This window comes from Melanerpes formicivorus, unplaced genomic scaffold, assembly GCF_026170545.1.
Source record: "Melanerpes formicivorus ecotype bairdi unplaced genomic scaffold, bMelFor1.0.p_v2 SCAF_19, whole genome shotgun sequence".
In the NCBI taxonomy this organism is placed as follows: Eukaryota; Metazoa; Chordata; class Aves; order Piciformes; family Picidae; genus Melanerpes; species Melanerpes formicivorus.
This window is the reverse complement of record NW_027142371.1, coordinates 14341173-14357239: the sequence shown is the minus strand read 5'-3', so window position 1 is coordinate 14357239 and position 16067 is coordinate 14341173. Positions and strand designations below refer to the sequence as shown.

At 61.2% G+C, this 16067-nt stretch overlaps 1 protein-coding gene across 1 annotated transcript in view; it reads right to left on the bottom strand.

The window, feature by feature from the left end:
* Positions 1 to 14225, bottom strand: part of NOL4L (nucleolar protein 4 like) — a 71634-nt gene extending 57409 nt beyond the window's left edge. The window contains exon 1 of the mRNA XM_068150199.1: positions 13705 to 14225. Within this exon, the coding sequence (XP_068006300.1) occupies positions 13705 to 14013 (309 nt within the window). The 5' untranslated portion in view covers positions 14014 to 14225. The remainder of the gene's footprint in view (positions 1 to 13704) is intronic.
* Positions 14226 to 16067: the final 1842 nt, after the last annotated feature.

Below are 16067 nucleotides of genomic sequence, written 5' to 3'. Positions count from 1 at the left end.
CTGCCCCTCAAGGTCACCTCCCTTACACACAGCATCGTTGGCTCTGCCTGAGTCCTCGCTGCCCAACAGCTCTGGGGCATGGCCACTGTCCCCAAGCCGGGTCAGGATCTGGGTTGCCCAGTGCCAGGCTGGAGGCAGCTGCCCCACGGCATGGCCGCAGGTTCCCCAGGCTGGCAGCGTGAGCCCTGCGGCAAGCGGCCGTCCCGTGAGCCCTCGGCGGTTTGCTCGGGGTTGTTTTATCTGAGCACTCTCCTCTGCTGCTCTTTGCTCTTGCAGCTGCCTAATTTCCTGCAAGTTGTGCCTTTGTTCTAAGGCAATTTCTGTTCTCCTGGGGGGAAAAAAAAAATCATCACCAGGGAGTGGATGTGCAGAGGAAAAAGAAGTTGGACAGAAACTAAGACATACAGCAAGGGATGAAATCCCACTGTGCTGCCAGGGATATCCTCACCAGGGGCCCTAGAGATGATACCTCAAGTCCACCTCCCAGGTGCTCCAGAGGTGATAACCTCAAGTCCACCTCCCAGGTGCTCCAGAGGTGATAACCTGAAGTCCACCTCCCAGGTGCTCTAGAGGTGATACCTCAAATCCACTTCCCAGGTGCTCCAGAGGTGATAACCTCAAGCCCACCTCCCAGGTGCCCTAGAGGTGATACCTCAAGTCCACCTCCCAGGTACTTTAGAGGTGATAACCTCAAGCCCACCTCCCAGATGCCCTAGATGTGATACCTCAAGTCCACCTCCCAGGTGCTCCAGAGGTGATAACCTCAAGTCCACCTCCCAGGTACTTTAGAGGTGATAACCTCAAGTCCACCTCCCTGAGCATCCCACCACCTCCTGGCTGCCTTCCTGTGCCTGGCACCGTGGGCACCTCAGCCCACCTCAGCACTGCCTCCTTGGGCACAGGCTGCAGAGCCGCCACAGACGTTTCATTCCAATATGGACTCTTACAACTTTTGATCAAGAGAACTGTTTGCTGGGTACTTCTCATCTCTGGGAAGCCAGCCCTTGATTGGCTTCTATATTTAGACTTCTCCAGGGCTTTAGGAAGTTCACTCCTCTTGGTATTTAGGTGTAGGATGAAAGCAGCTTTTGCGGGGGATATGTTAAACCACAGCAGGCTCCCTCTGCTAATGCTGAGAGGAGAAAGAGGAGCTCAGTTCCTCGAACTTCCCTCTTCCCCTGGTCCCTCACGCCAGGGGCACAGTGCACACCTTGGGAATGGGCACTGGGGAGCTGCTGGGCTGAGGAGAAGATCAGCTGTCCTGCTCCTGATAGGCAGAACCCAGCAGCAGAGCATGGGGAAATGCTCTCCCTTACAGATTTGGTTGTTTTGGGGGGTTAGATGTTGTTATTGTTTGGGGGCTTTTTTGTTTGGCTGGTTGGCTGGCTAGGTTTGGTTGTTATTGTTGTTGTTGTTGTTGTTTTCCTGGAAATATTTTGCTGGGGAATGTTTCTGATTATTTCTGGATGAAGAAAACAAACCCAAGAGGAGAAGTGGCTGCTAGAACCTCGACGCCGTTTCTCCCTGCTCAGCAGTTCTCTTGTCGTCTTGCACGAACCACCAAGCACACAGCAAGCCCCATCCCGCTCTCAACAGCCACAGTCCTACTTACTGCAGCAGCCCCAGCCTCTGCTCATCAGCTGAGCCTCACTCCAGCCCCGGAGGAAGGAGAAGTCCTCCCCCTTCTCCGGGGGACGCCCAGGCACAAAGAACCAGCCCTTGGTGCAAAGCGATGCCTTGATCCCCAGGAGCCAGGGGCTGGCCCCGGTCCCCAGCCTGCCCTGGGTGCTCTGCCATTGTTTCTCTCCCCAGGACTGCACACAGGACTTTCAGTGTGTGTGTGCAAAGTAAACACTTCCCTGGGAGGGGGAGCTGGGCGCTGTGTTTTTAGAGGGCAAACAAAGCTGAGGTGTGTGTGCGTGGTTCAGTGGGAGACAGGCTCCTCTTAGGAAGGAGCCACAGCTGAGCCATCGAGATGGGGATAGGCCTTATATTTTTTTGCTCTGACCTCATCTTATTCCTCTCCTGGATCCCAAGCCTGGGGAATAAAACCGCAGCAGCCTGGGAGGGGCGAGCCTGGAAGTGGCAGCGGCTGCCGAGAAGGCCCAGGTGGGCTGTGGGCACCTTGCCCAGGGGAGGTGGGTGGCTGCCGGGGCCGGGGGATGGCTGCTCCCTCGGGAACGGGGCTGCCCTCCACACAGGAACTGCATGGGGGAGGGAGGAGAAGCCAGGCAGGCAGGGGCTTGCTGGGGTGCTGGCTCAGAGGCTTGCTGGGATCCCTGCTCAGAAGCTGGCTCGGATGCTGCTCTGCCCAGCAGGCAGAGGACATTTTGCACCGCGCAGGAGAGCAGAGCTGCCTCCTGGCCAGGAAGCAGAGGAGCAGCTGGATCTGGCAGGCAGATACACCCCGACAAACATGACCCCACCACACCTGCCTGCTGGGAAGGAGTGGGGAGCTGGTGCTGTGCCTGCAGGCAGGGTGGCAGGGTGGGGAGCAGCCTGTTCCAAAGGTCACAAACCCTTGGGTGCCGCAGGGCAGCTGCTGGAGCACCACTTCTCACCCTTTCTGGTGAAAGAGCCTTCTGTAACCTCCTGAGCAGGACACCTGAGTGAGCTGCCTGGGGAAATGACCTCCCCTGGGGCCACCCATCAGCTGGGCACTGCTGGGCTCTGCAGCAAGCTGGGGCCTGCGTGGGACAAGGGCCAGGCCACATCTGGCTACCAGGGCTGGCATCACTGACGCTGTTACTTGGGGATCGTTGTAACACTGCAGCATTTCTGACTGGTTTGAAACGAGCAGGGTGACAGTGGGGGGAGTTTGGAGGTGTTTCTTCAATAACCCTGCAAAGATGGGCAGCAATTGCCTCATGTCACTTGCCTCTTGCTTTGAGGGAGCACGTTACCTGGGGTGGGGGGAAGAGGGGAAGATGGTAGAGTGGCTTTCTAGTTAGAAGAGTGTTTATGTTCCATAGCATCCTGAGGGAAATCTAAGGCTAGAAACCTAAAAACTAGGGACAATAGAGAGCTGTGACTCGGAACACGCTGGGAGCTGCCTCTCCCTTGAAGTAACTTAGCACCGAGAGCATCTCCCCAGCACCCCGGCACTGATCTCGTGAAGATCACCACCAAAGCAAAACCTTGCGAGTGAGAGGGGGCCAAGGCACTCTGGAGAAGTGATGAGGTCACCTGTCCCTGTCCCAGCAAGGTGACCCCTGTCTCCCTGGGAACAGACCCAGCAGCGCTAGGGCAGCCGGGTGACATCGTCACACCTCCAGCGGGGACTCGCTGGTGTCAAAGTGAAAGTGGAGGAGGAGGAGGAGGAGGCTGGGAGCAGCCCTGGCAGCTCAGCTCAGCTCAGCTCGTCAGTGGCAAGCAAAAATTATGTAAAAGAATTTCCAAATGATGCACCAGTGAATCAAGGTCAGGCTGGGCTGAGAGGCTGAGCCCTGGGTGCTGGCAGCCTGGTGTCAGCTCCCTGCTCCCTGGCTATGTGGGCCACAGTCGGAGACTCCCGGAGGAACAGCAAGATGTGCCTCCAGGAAACACACTGACAGCTCAGCAGCCCTTCCATGGGGGGGGTCAAAGACCTGTGTGCCCTCCCCTGCCAGCCCCAGCCCCTGTGCCAGGTAAGGGCACTGCAGGACCTGAGCTGTGTCACCCCACCATATGGCTTTCCATACAGCTCGTTCCTGATGTCAGAGCCTGGAGATGCTGCTCTGCTCCACACCCAAGCACCATCACCTCCCTGGCTGCTGCTCCCCATGAGCAAGAACATTGCACCTTAGCTGTGGATGGTCTTGGGCCATGCATGATGCTCCTGCCAGACTCCAGCACCCCCTTCCCGACATGGGAACCCAGCAAAGCCCACAGTGAGAGCAGGAGCTCTGAAAGGGGGTGGGGGGTCCTGCACACCAGTTTGGGGGGGTGGGGACACGGGGGAGAGATGCTGATGGAAATCTCTTTGGTTTCTCCCTGCCTTCAGGTAAAGCCTCTCTGTGTTCTGGCTCTCTTCCATCAAAACCACACTAGGTGGACCTCAACTCTTGCAAAAGCCAAGTCCTGACTTGTGAATAAGGCCCAGGAAGGATTCTCCATTCATCTGGGATCACCAAGTGGGTTTTGGTTTTGAGCTCCTGACTGAGACTAAATGTGGTAGGGCAGGGGGGGACACCACACACAAGTCAAGCAGGTTGAAAGCTTTGTCAGGGGTAATCCATCCACTGACACCCCACCTGGAGTACTGCCTCCAGTCCTGGAGCCCCTATTACAAGAGGGATCTGGAGGTGCAGGAAGGTGTCCAGAGCAGGGCCAGGAGGATGAGCAGAGGGCTGGAGCTGCTCTGCTGTGAGGACAGACTGAAGGAGTTGGGGCTGTTCAGTCTGGAGAAGAGAAGGCTCCCAGGTGACCTCATTGTGGCCTTCCAGTATCTGAAGGGGGCTACAGGAAGGCTGGGGAGGGACTGCTCAGGATCTCAGGTAGTGATAGGCCTAGGGGGAATGGAATGAAGCTGGAGGTGGGGAGATTGAGGCTGGAGGTGAGGAGGAAGTTCTTCCCCATGAGAGTGGTGAAGCCCTGGAATGGGTTGTGCAGGGAGGTGGTTGGGGCCCTGTCCCTGGAGGTGTTTAAGCCCAGACTGGATGAGGCTCTGGGCAGCCTGATCTAGTGTGGGGTGTTCCTGCCCATGGCAGGGGGGTTGGAGCTAGCTGATCCTTGTGGCCCCTTCCAACCCTGACTGATTCTATGATCCTATTCTATGATCCACTGAGACCCCCCCTCTCCCAGGTCTGACACAGGCCAGTGACATCCCATCGACATCTGGTCCAGCTGCCACACCACTGCAGGTTGGACACGTGGGCCATGCAGAGCAGCCACACAGCTGGGTCCTCCTGCTTTGCTGGGAGCCTCTCTCTCCAAACGGGGCTGCTCCCGGGAGCAGAAGGGAGGGAGGGAGGGAGGGCAAAGCAAAGGGGGCAGGGAAGGCAGACAATTAATATAACCTGCCCTCTGCGTGAGGAATAAATTGGCAGCTGACAGGTTATAATCTGTGCAAGCAGGAGCTTCACGGGAGAGGTGAAGGCTCCATCGGGGGCCAATTGGATGGTTAATTAGGAGGACAAAGCAGAGGATTCGCGAAAATGTTTATGAAGCAGCACTTGGCGAGGGAGCCCCTGAGAAATGCTCACCAGAGAGGAGCTGCTTTTGGTGAGGAGGAGGAGGAGGAAACACGAGGGTGAAACAGCAGAAGCCAGCACCGGGCAGGGGGCGGGGGGTGGGGGGAGGTGGGGAGGGGAGAAACCGGCAGTGCACGGACCGGGGATTCCCGAGTGCGGTGCAGAGGAGTTCAGGGAAGGACCTGGGGACATCTCGTTTTTCTAGAAATACACGGGCCCCGTCCTCTCTCTCTTCCTCCTCCCTCCTCGGTCTCCACCCCTGTGCCCAAAAGAAAAACCAAACCCCTGCGGGGCAGAGCAGAGCGGAGCGGAGCAGCCTCGGAGGGAGCTGGCAGGCGGCCGCCGCGCCAGCCGATCCCTCTGCCATCGCCGTGCCGAGCAGGGCACGAGGAAAGCAATTAAAGCCCAGCTTTGATTAGGACTCACAGATGACTGCTTGTGTTAGAAATGCCTGAGCTTCTCTAAGCGTCTTGGCGGTGGCTGGAGCCGGGCTGATCCCCCCCCACGCCCCCCCGGGCCCTCCCCATCCCCTCCTCGGCGCGTTGCTGCTGCAGCAGGAGCGTGACTGATGCTCCTTGTCCCACACACGGCTCCGAGAGCTCAGAGGTAGGAACCAGTTGCTAAGAGACAGGACTGTACTTTCCAGCCCACATCCAGACCTTTGTCACCAGCTCAAGGGCTTTCTGCTGGATCCCAGCGCCCGGCGCAGGTGCGCGGGAAGCAGGGAGGCCTCCTCCCAGCCAGCACAGTGCCAGGGGCTCGGCATCCAAGCCATAGATGGGGGATGACAAATCCCAAAGCATCCCCGAGGGACCAGCTCCTCTGGGCTGGCTGCTTGTCCCAGGGCTGGGAGGCTGCAGACGGGGAACGCCCTGCTGGCCGCCGGGCAGCAGCCTGGACGTGGATGGTCCTCGCAGCACCAAAACCCAGAAGGTTTTGCGTGTCTCGGCAGCAGGGATGACTCAGGGTTTGCTTTGAGATCCCTCTGCCATGCCAGGAATCCCAAACTTTATTCTCCTCTTTCTTTTTTATTGGGGGGGTGTGGGGGTGGGCAGGGTGCCTGCTGACTCCGAGTTCATTTCTAACCCACAGCACAGACCCAGCACTGCAGCCAGCAAGTGCAAAGCTCAGCCTCTGAGCTGCAGACTGGATTACCCTGTCCCCCTCAGAACATCCAGCAGGGAATGGACCCATCACTGTGCCTGGCAAGTGGAAAACCCCAACTCTAAGCCACAGGCAGCGAGTGACCCCCACCTTCCCCAGGACACCCCCCGCCCCCAGCCAGGAACAGACCCATCTGAGCCACGAAGCAGGAGGGAAAGGCATCCTCCCGGGCTGCCGAGCCAAAGCAGAGCGAGGACAGAGAGAAACCACTCACACAACAGCTCAGTCCTCAGCTCTCAGCCTGTGAGAGGCCCAGGGCCACATTGCTAAGACACAGGCAGCCTCCACTTCACTTCCAGTGACCGCTGCCCTAATCTCAGGCAGGCAGGAAAGGAACCGTTACACCAAACCTCTGCTCCTGCATCACACCCAGCAGCTGCAGCCTTCTCCTCAGAGGAAATGCTGCTCCTTGGCGCTGGCCACAACAGTGGGAAGTCAGCAGCATTCCCACAGAGCCCCCAGCTTTGGCCAACAGGTACCTGCCCTGCCTACAATCAGCTAATGAAAGCAGACCCCAAAGCTCGCTGGTGGCTTTGGCCCATCTTGAGGCAGCTCTTTGTAGAGGTGGGCACAGATAATGTGAGAGCTGGGGAAGGTAACTGCTGACTTGCACCAGAGGAGGAGATAGGAATCTGCATTCCTCTGCCACAGCAGTGCAGACAAGGGGTTGTGAAGCCAGAGCACCGGGGAGGGGTGGACACCCCATCGATGCTCCTGCACACCACGGTGGTTCCCCTGATGTCTGTTTGTCTGCAGGGTGAGTTCGCAGCCTGCTCATAGCAGTAACAGCAAACCCAAAGCTGAAGAAATGATATTAGCAGGAGATTATGGCTGAGAATGGTTTGGACAAAGAGGTTGTAGAGGAAGCCCTCACTGAAAGGAGTATGGCCACCTCTATGGAGCCCTGCTGCTGCCCCTGCTCAGTGACTGAATTCTGCTTGTGGTCAAAACCAGCCACTCTGAGTCACAGCCTGCGAGGAGGGGTGAGAACAACCTCCCCATCACTGCTACAGACAGTCCTCAGCTCCTCCTCAACTCAGAACCCCAGGTGCTTGAAGCCCTTCCCATAGGTGGGACATCACCTGAGGAGCTGGACCCACGGCCCCTCCTCAGACCTAGGTTCCTTCCCTTCCACTTCAGCTCCATTCAACAAGGCCCTGCAGAGCTGTGCTTTGCTTCTCTGCTTGTTTTTTACCTTCTGCAGAGCAATGCCCACCACGAACCACAGATCTGAGAGCAGTGGTGGGGTGAGGGAGAGAACTGTCAGATGAAAGGTAGCCCCAAAAATGCTGCTGTGGATGCTTCTGGAATCATGTGGGATGGGACAGGGGAGATGGCAGAGAGATTATTCTTTATAAACTCTTCAGCTGGACACGTAACCCAGTCCCAGCTGGCACCAGGAGGAGCAGGGGGATGTGGGACCTTGGCTGATGCAACTCCAGGTCTCAAAGCCAGTCCCAGAGGCTGAGCCTGCTGGGCCTGCACCATGTGTGCCGTTGCCAAAATGCTACAACCGTGGTGGGGCTGCCTTAAAGTCAGGCTTGCAGCCTTGGCAGAAACCAGGCAAGGGCTGAATTAGATGCTGGTTCCCTCCCTTATCCCTAGAAGCTGCTTCAGCAGGCTGTCCCAGAGGGGTGGGAGTGGGCAGGAGCTGGAAATGGGCTCTGCTGCCAGATCTCCTGCTTGGCAAGGAACTTCACTGTGCCAGGCTGCATAACTGCAGATGGCCAGAGCTCTTTAGATTCACCTTGCAAAGGTACTGGAGGCTTCTGCTGCTGCTTGGTGAGCCCCAGGCAGCTCCCCAGACCCAGAGCACGGAGTGTCACAGCTGTGACTTTACCACAAGCAGCTTCAGAAGCAAAAACTGCAGCTGAGGTTGTGTAAAGTGGGAGCTGAACCTGGAAGGGAGGCTTTTGAAGCTTTTTCCCTCGAGTGGAAGCGGGCTGGGACCACACACCCAGGGGCAGCACCACACCAGCCTCCTAACTGCAGGCTGGAATGCAAACCTGCCATGGATTCAGCTCCTTGGGAAGCCAGCGCTGCCCTGTGGCTTGGGGTTGGCTGTTCCATGGCAGGTGAAGGCTCTGCCTGCTGCAGGAGAGGTTTGTGTGATAGAAGTAAGAGACAATTTCCCAGATCATCCCCTCAGGCAGATTTGCCTCCTCAAAGGCTCTTCTGAATGGCCTCGATTTATTCTTTTTTATCACTTGGAAGTCCACAGAAAGTCTAAGTGGTTATTCACAGAGTGAAAACCTTCTGTTGCCTGATGTTCTCAGAGGTTATAGATGTGCAGCTTTTTTGGGGGCTCTGAATATGAGCATTGAAGGGTACTTGTGCAGGAAAAATGTGGCCTCTATTAGCCGTGGGAGCAGCATCTTTCCAGCATGCCTGGCTCCTCAGCTCCAGCCCTGCCACTGCTGGGCTGCCCCCAGCCCTGCCACTGCAGCTCCCACAGCACAATGCCTCCTGTCTCCAAAGCTAGAAAGTGCTTAGGGATGAGCTGAGCTCTGGGGTTTATCTGGTGTCCTGTGTGAGGCTGCTCCTCACTGTCACCGAGCAGCTTCCTCCATCCATGTTGCTTTGTGCTGCCATCCACTCCCTTCACAGCATCCCCCTGACCCCAGCACCTCTCCTGGGGTGGGTGTCACCAGGCACAACTGTGAAATCACTCCAAGCACCTGGCTCTGGGGAGCCAGCACAGGGAAGCTGTGTGTGCGCTACGGCAACCCACCTGCACACACCTCCTCAGCCTCCAGCAGCGCCTGCAAGAACCTCAGCACCTTGTGTTCTCTGCGGGCACAGGGAGAGCACAGGAAAGCAAACCCCACCGTGGCCACTCTCAACCCTCCAGCAATGCCTGCATGAGCCCCAGCACCTCGTGTCAGCAATGTGGGGACACAGCAGCAGAAAGCAAACCCCACCAGGGACACCCTCAGCCCTCCAGCAAAGCCTGCAAGAAGCCCAGCACCTCGTGTCAGCTCTGCAGGGGCAGGGAGAACACAGAAAAGCAAATCCTTGCATGGGCAGTGCTGCCAAGCCAATGCCCAAGCCCCCACACAGCCCCCAGGGGCCAGGCTGGCTCCAGGCCCACCCTGCCTCACCCTGCAGCCTGCACCACAGGCTGCCAGGATGAATCTGTCCTGCCAGGCTGGCCAGCGCTCGGGAGCTGTGACAAGCTCCCACCAGGCATGGCGAGGTACAGCAGGGCTGGAGAGCTTGCAACTGCTCCTGCAGCTCATGCCCGAGCTCGGGTCGGAGCCTAACCCTCCCCTGCACACCCCGAGCCACAGCCAAGCCCATCTGCATCGCTGGTTGTCACCCAAGCGCTGTCACCACCGGGCTGTCCCTTTCCCCGCGCCGCGGTGGCCTCTCCCTCTCACTCTGCATTTGCAGGAGAAAGACTGTCTAAATGATGCTAAATGCTTGGGACAAGAGGGACACGGGATTATAACGAACCACATCTTAGCACCTTGTCACCAACAAATCCTCCCACAGTCCTCAGCAGATCTCGGGGAGAAGGGAGAGCGCCCAGCAGCTGGCACCGGGGTTCAGTCCAGGGGCGTTCCACGCCCCAGCACGCCTCAAGCCACGGGAAGGAAGGGCAGATCTGGGCACTTTGGGCTGGAGCCATTGTCTGTGCTGCAGCAGCACACAAAGATACCCTCCTCCTCCTCCTCCTTCTCCTCCTCTTCGGTACAGCCCAAACGCCTTTTTTTTCCCCCCTGTTTTGCCTTTCCCACCCCGCTAACTCCCTGACCTAAAGGCTACAGCATCCAGCCCCAGCGTGAAGGGGGCTGGCAGACAACAGCCTCCCGGCGCTGCCCAGCCTCCCGTGCTGCTGATCCGCTCAGGGCTGTTGGTTCGGGGTTTTGGTTGGTTGGTTGGTTGGTTTTGGTTGGGTTTGTTGGGTTTTCGGGGGGGGGGGGGGGGGGGACAGGGAGGGGTTTAAATCGTATGTGTTAAATGCCCAGCATCTCTGGGACGTTCAGCTGGGAAAAGGAAACGTGAAGCAGCCTCCGTGCCAGACATCCGTCCGCGCTGCTGCTCCTATTCCCAGTGCATTCTTTGAGAAGACCACCATCTGCTCTGACCACCAAGCCCAGGCAGATGCCCCCTTCTCACTGCACAGCCCCAGCTCTCGAGCCACCCAAATCTGATTAGGCCTGTGCTGATGAGAGGCCTGGAGGAGGGAGGGCAAGGGAAAGTTGCTCGGGAGGGAAAATAATCAGCGCGCGTTAATTTCCCTCCTCGCCAGGGACGCACAGGGAGATGCCCGAACCGGCTCGGGGTGCCGGAGCCAAAAGGAGCAGCTCTGCCGGGGGTTATTATTTTTGGGGGGGATTGGGGCTCATTATAGCATATTTTCTTATGTATTTTTTTTTCCTCCAGAGGAGGAGTGGCCTCAGCCCTGTCAGGGGGAGGAAAGATCTTATCCTTATCCCCGCTGCTGCCCTCTACACGCTCTGTAACACCTCTCGTCCAGCTTTCCCTCCAAGTACCTCGGATTTCCTGCAGCGACCTGCAGATAGAGCCCAGCAGCTCCCCCCTCCGCCCCCCCCCCCCCCCCCCCCCCCGCTCCCCTCCTCCCAGCCTCCCCTCTGCCTGCTCTCCCTGTCCTGCCCCTGCAGCCATGGGACGGTCCCAAGCGTGCTCCTTCCCCAGCTGATGTGCTGTGTGTGAGGAGGACGAGCGGCCGGGACCGGCCAGCTCTGGCTGCTGAGGAGCACGGCCAGGAGAAAGCCACCGAAAGGCTGCTCCAGAAGTATTTGGGGAGAAGCAGCTGAAGAGGCACTGAACCAGAATATTGGCTCCACTGCCGAGCAAAAGGCTCAGATCTGCTTCCTGAATTATTTGACTGCCTGCTTGAGAGAAATGAAATCCACCCACGAAGCCAGCCCGAGCCACCGAGGATGGGGAGAGCACTGAATTGTGAGGAGAGGAAGAAAATCCCTGTCAAGTTCTCTCTAAATTTGGGAGAGCCTCTGTAGGCATAACCAGAAGGCAGCGACTGCACTCGTCTGAAATGGGATTCCCAGCAGAGAAAGGGCTGGGGAGGGCTGGGATGGAGGAACTGGGAGGCACCAACTTCCACGGGGACAGCACTGGGAGATTTTTGGGGACCTGGTGAGGGGTTCCCCCCAACGGTCGGCGGCTCTGTGAGCCATTCCCCGCCCCAGTGTCCGGCAGCTGGGACAGAAGTGGGATTGCCCCTTGGAAAAACTCAGCTGTCCCCGGGGGCATGGCTGCTTTTTGTTTGCCTGTTCCAGGAGCCTGGGTGTATCTCCTGTCTGCAGCCTGCAGGGACTCTGCCACGGAAGATGCTGGGGGCCTAGACACGCTCCTGGCTGAAACTTCATCTGTGCAGGAGCCCTTGGGGAATCTGCGGGCTTACGCCGGCCTCGTTGAGCTGCTGACCCCAGGGACTCCCTCCCGGACAAAGGGGAGGGGGCGTCTAGCGAGCAGCAGGGTCGAGGGAGTCTGGCTCGGCCTCTCAGGGGTACCATGACTCTGCAGCATTTGGAAGATCTGGGATAGAGTCTCTAGCTGGATGGAGAGGAGGACCCGGGGGAAGCGCCTCGGGGTACCGCTGCCCACCCACCTTCGGCAGGGCGATTTGGGGCTAGGGGGCCAGGGGGAGAAGGGGGCTGGGGAAAGGTCTCTACAAACCAACCCAAAAGCCAACAAAAAAATTGCCGAGAATTTTTTGTGGGGGCATGGCATGGGGGAGGGGGGGCTGCAAGGGGAGAAAGAAAGGAGCCTCTGAGCACCACGAAGGGAAAGGGAGAAATAATGACCCTTCCCCCTCCCCCCAATAATCAGGCAGACCAGATGGGAGGTAAATAGTGCGTTTAGAAGCATTTGCCACAGATGGGCTGCCCTCAATGGAAGCATCCTCCAGCCACATCAATGCTGGAGTCTGTGCACAGAAAACACTGCACCCTTTAGAGCAGCGGCAGCAGCAGCAGCAGCAGCGGGGAGAGGAGGGGAGGGACAGGGAGCGGGGGGGGGGGGGGGGGTGAGAAAAAAAAAGAGAAATCCCTCCCGGAGCCCTTCTGTGCCCGCCGGCCCGCAGCGGGCCCGGGCGCGGCAGCGGACGGTACCCCCCCCCCCCCCCCTTCTCCCCCCTCCCACCACCACCACGGGCAGAGGGGGGCGGCGGTGGGGCCCGGGGAGAAGCAGGCGCGGAGCCCCCTGAGCGCAGGGGAGCGGGACTGGAGGGGGGGGACGACCGCGAAAGTTGCGCGTTCGCCTCCGCGCCGGGGGAGCGCAGCGCGCTTGGGACGGGAACAATGGGGCGGCGGGGCAGAGCCCCGGGCGGCGGCGGGGCGGGGAGCGGGCAGGGACAGGCAGGGAGCGGGCAGGGACAGGCAGGGAGCGGGCAGGGAGGGAGGCGGCCGGTGCGCCCCTTGCTGCCGGCCCGGCGGGGCACCGAACAATGAGGCTCCGGCGGGGGAGTTTCCCGGGACGGCGGCCGGCGGGCGGGCAGGCGCGGAGAGGGGAGGGGAGGAGAGAGAAGGGAGGCGGAGGGGGGGGGGGGCCTGCCCTAATCCGGGCTCTGCCGCTGCCCGCACCCCCGCGGGGCACCGGCTGCAGCGGCCGCGCCGGGGCGGGCAGAGCCGCGGGACGCCGGGGCCGGGCTCGCCGCAGCGGGCCGGGCTAGCTCCGCTCCGCTCGGTGCGGCGGGCAGGGCGCGGCGGCGGCGGGGGCGGGGGGTACCGGCGCCCCCTCCCCGCCGCTCTCTGCCCTTGACTGCAGCCCCGTCCCCGGCCGTGGGGCGGATGGGAAATGCCGGGCGAACGTGATCGGACGGGGCGGGGGGAAGAAGGGAGGGGGGGTCAGCGGGGCCCGCACCGGGCGGCGGCGCGGCCCCCCCGCGGGGGCAGGTGCACAGTGGCCGGGCACAGCCGCCCCCCTCCCTCAGCCCCCCCGCCCGCCGGCAGCGGCCGCACCGGATGGGACAGGGACAGGGATGGAGCGGGGGGGGGGGGGGCACACGGGGCGGCGGAAGGTGCGAGGCTCCGGGCGGGCGCCTCTCCTCATCCGCATCCCGGGCGGGCCGGGGCGGCGGGGGCGCGGCGGCTGCCCCGGGAGCGGCAAGGGCTGCGGGAGCGGCCGGGCCCCGCGTCGCGCCCCGCATGGGGCATGCGCGCTCCCGGCGGCCGGCGGCGCGGCGGGGCTGGGCCGCCCGGTGCTGACGGGACAGGGCCGGCGCGCAGTGGCGGGGACAGGGGGGCCCCGAGGGTGCCCGTTCTCCCGCCCCGGGCAACCCACCCACCCCTCCCTCCCGCACCCCCGGGAAGGACAGACAGACACGGACAGGCAGGCAGACAGACAGACACAGAGCCCCCGGGGCACGGAGCGCACTAACCGTTCCCGTTTTCACCGGCACATATACCACCACTTGACCCATCTTCGTCGCCTCCCTGGTGCCGTTTCCCAGGCGGAAGCCCTTGGACCGGACCCAGAACTGGAACTTGCCTTTCTCCCCCCCGCCGGAGCCGCCACCGGAGCCGGATCCCCCCTGCAGCACCTCGGCGATTCGTTGATACTTGCTCCGGGTCACCGTCTTGGTTTTGGCCGAGTCCCCGTAGGTGCGCAAACACCAGTCCCGGAACTGCCGCCCCAGCTCGCTGTCCCCGGGGCGGCTCCCCCGCAGCAGCAACGGCGGCTTCGGCATCGCCCGGTCGGCGGCGGCGGCGGCGGTAACGGTGGCGGTGGCAGCAGCAGTAACGGCAGCGGTAGCAGCTCCCGGTCCCGCTCCCTGTCCCGGAGGGGCAACCGGGGCGGCTCGGTGAACCCGGCCAGCGGCCCGGGACGGGGTTTGCAGAGGCGACGACCGGGATGGAGCTGGGATAAGGGAGCGGGATGAGGAGCTGGGATAAGGGATGAGGGGGGGCGGGCTGTGAGCCGCGGTAAGGAGCCGGGATGAGGAGTAAGGAGGGAAAGGGGGATAGGGGGGGGTGTCTCTGGTGCTCGGACAGCAAAACCGGGCGGAGGGAGGCACCGGCGGCTCCAGCAGCAGCAGCAGCCGCTCCTGTCACAGGATCACAGGCGGCTCCGGCTCGTCCCCCTCCCTCCCTCCCTCCTCCCGCCCGCCCGCCCGTTCCTGCCTCCTCCGCCCCCTCTCCGGTCGCCTCCTCCTCTCAGCGGGATCCCACCTGTTAGAGCAACCGCACCGACACCACCGGGACACCCCCCCTCTCATTCCATCCCTGGTTCACCGTTTCATCAACCAGACCACCCCGGGGATGCTCTTCCTCCCCCTCCCAGTTTGTCGGTGGGATGCGCGACAACCGGGGCTCGGTCGGTTCTTTCCTCCTCCCTCTCCCTCCCAGTTCCCCGGCTCCGGACGGGGCTGGGGAATGGGGACAGGGCGAGGAGGAGGGTAGGAGCCCACCGAGCCGGGGTTAGGATGTCGGAGGTGCCGGTCCCAGACAAAGGACCGGCGGGGCTCGGGCGCACGTGTGCGGCGGGACGGGCCGGCGGAGGCGGGCACCTGCCGAGCTGCCGCCGCAGAGCCGGGGAGGAGCCGCGGGGAAGGGGTTTGGGGGGTTGGAAGGGTGATTAGACACCCACCGATAACGGAGCCTCAAAGCAGCGGGACTAAAACCCGGCATTATCCCGTAGCGCCCTCAGTAGGGTCTAGCCGGAGAGGTTTGTCCCGGGTTGAAACGGGAGAACGGAATTCCCCCCCTCCTCCCCCCCCAACCCCGCACCGGCCCCCTGGGAGACAAAGGCTGGGGCCCCGCTCCTGGTGTGTGCCCCCTGTGCCCTCCGTGCCTGGTCCTTGGGAGCACGGAGAGCATCCTCCGGGGGCGGGGGGGAGATGTCCCGCGGTGTGACCGGCGGCGGGGGAGGGGGGGAGGGGGAGGGTGGTGTTCGGGACATTGTCCTGCTGCTACACCTCCGAGGGCCCCCGGTCACGGCTGGCCCCGCGGGGGCTGAGACGGGCAGCTGTGGGTTGGCACAGGCTGCTGCTGGTGGCACATGTGTGGTCCTGGCCTGTCCCTGGGTGCCACATGTTCTCCATGCCCACCCAGCAGAGCCATGCTGATCTGTCCATGGGTGCCCCATGTGCTACCTGCTTGTCCATCAACGTCACACACGTGGTCCCAGTCTGTCCATCGGTCCCATGTGTGTGCTCCTTGTCCATCAGTGCCATCTGTGCCCCTAGCCTGTCCATCTGTGCCATGTGTGTGCTCTGTGCCCACCCAGCAGTGCCACACATGCTCCTGATCTGTCCACCAATGCCATGCACGTTGTCCCACTCTGCCCATCGGTCCCATGCTGTGCTCCCCATCCCTCAGTGCCATGTATGCTCCCAGTCTGCCCATCAGTGCCACACATACGGTGCCAGTCTGCCCACCAGAGCTATAGGTGTGCTCCACTCCCACTCAGCAGTGCCACACGTGTGCTCCTCCTCTGCCCATTGGTGCCACATGAGTGAGTGCCCATCAATGCCACACATCTGCTCCCTCTCCAGCAGTGCCATGTGTGCTCCCAGTCTGCCCACCCATGCCATACCTGTGCTGCCTGCCTGGCCATCAGTGTCACACACGTGCTGCTGGTCTGTCCAGCTGTGCCACACATGTGCTCCATTGCCAGACTCAGTGTCCAGAACCAGCTGGCACCGGTTGGGCTCTCCTGTGAGAACTCTATGGAGAGGCCTTGGAGGAGGTGTGGTGGCAGCTGGCTGTCCAGCAGGGCCAGGGAAGCAGCCAGTGCTGGAGT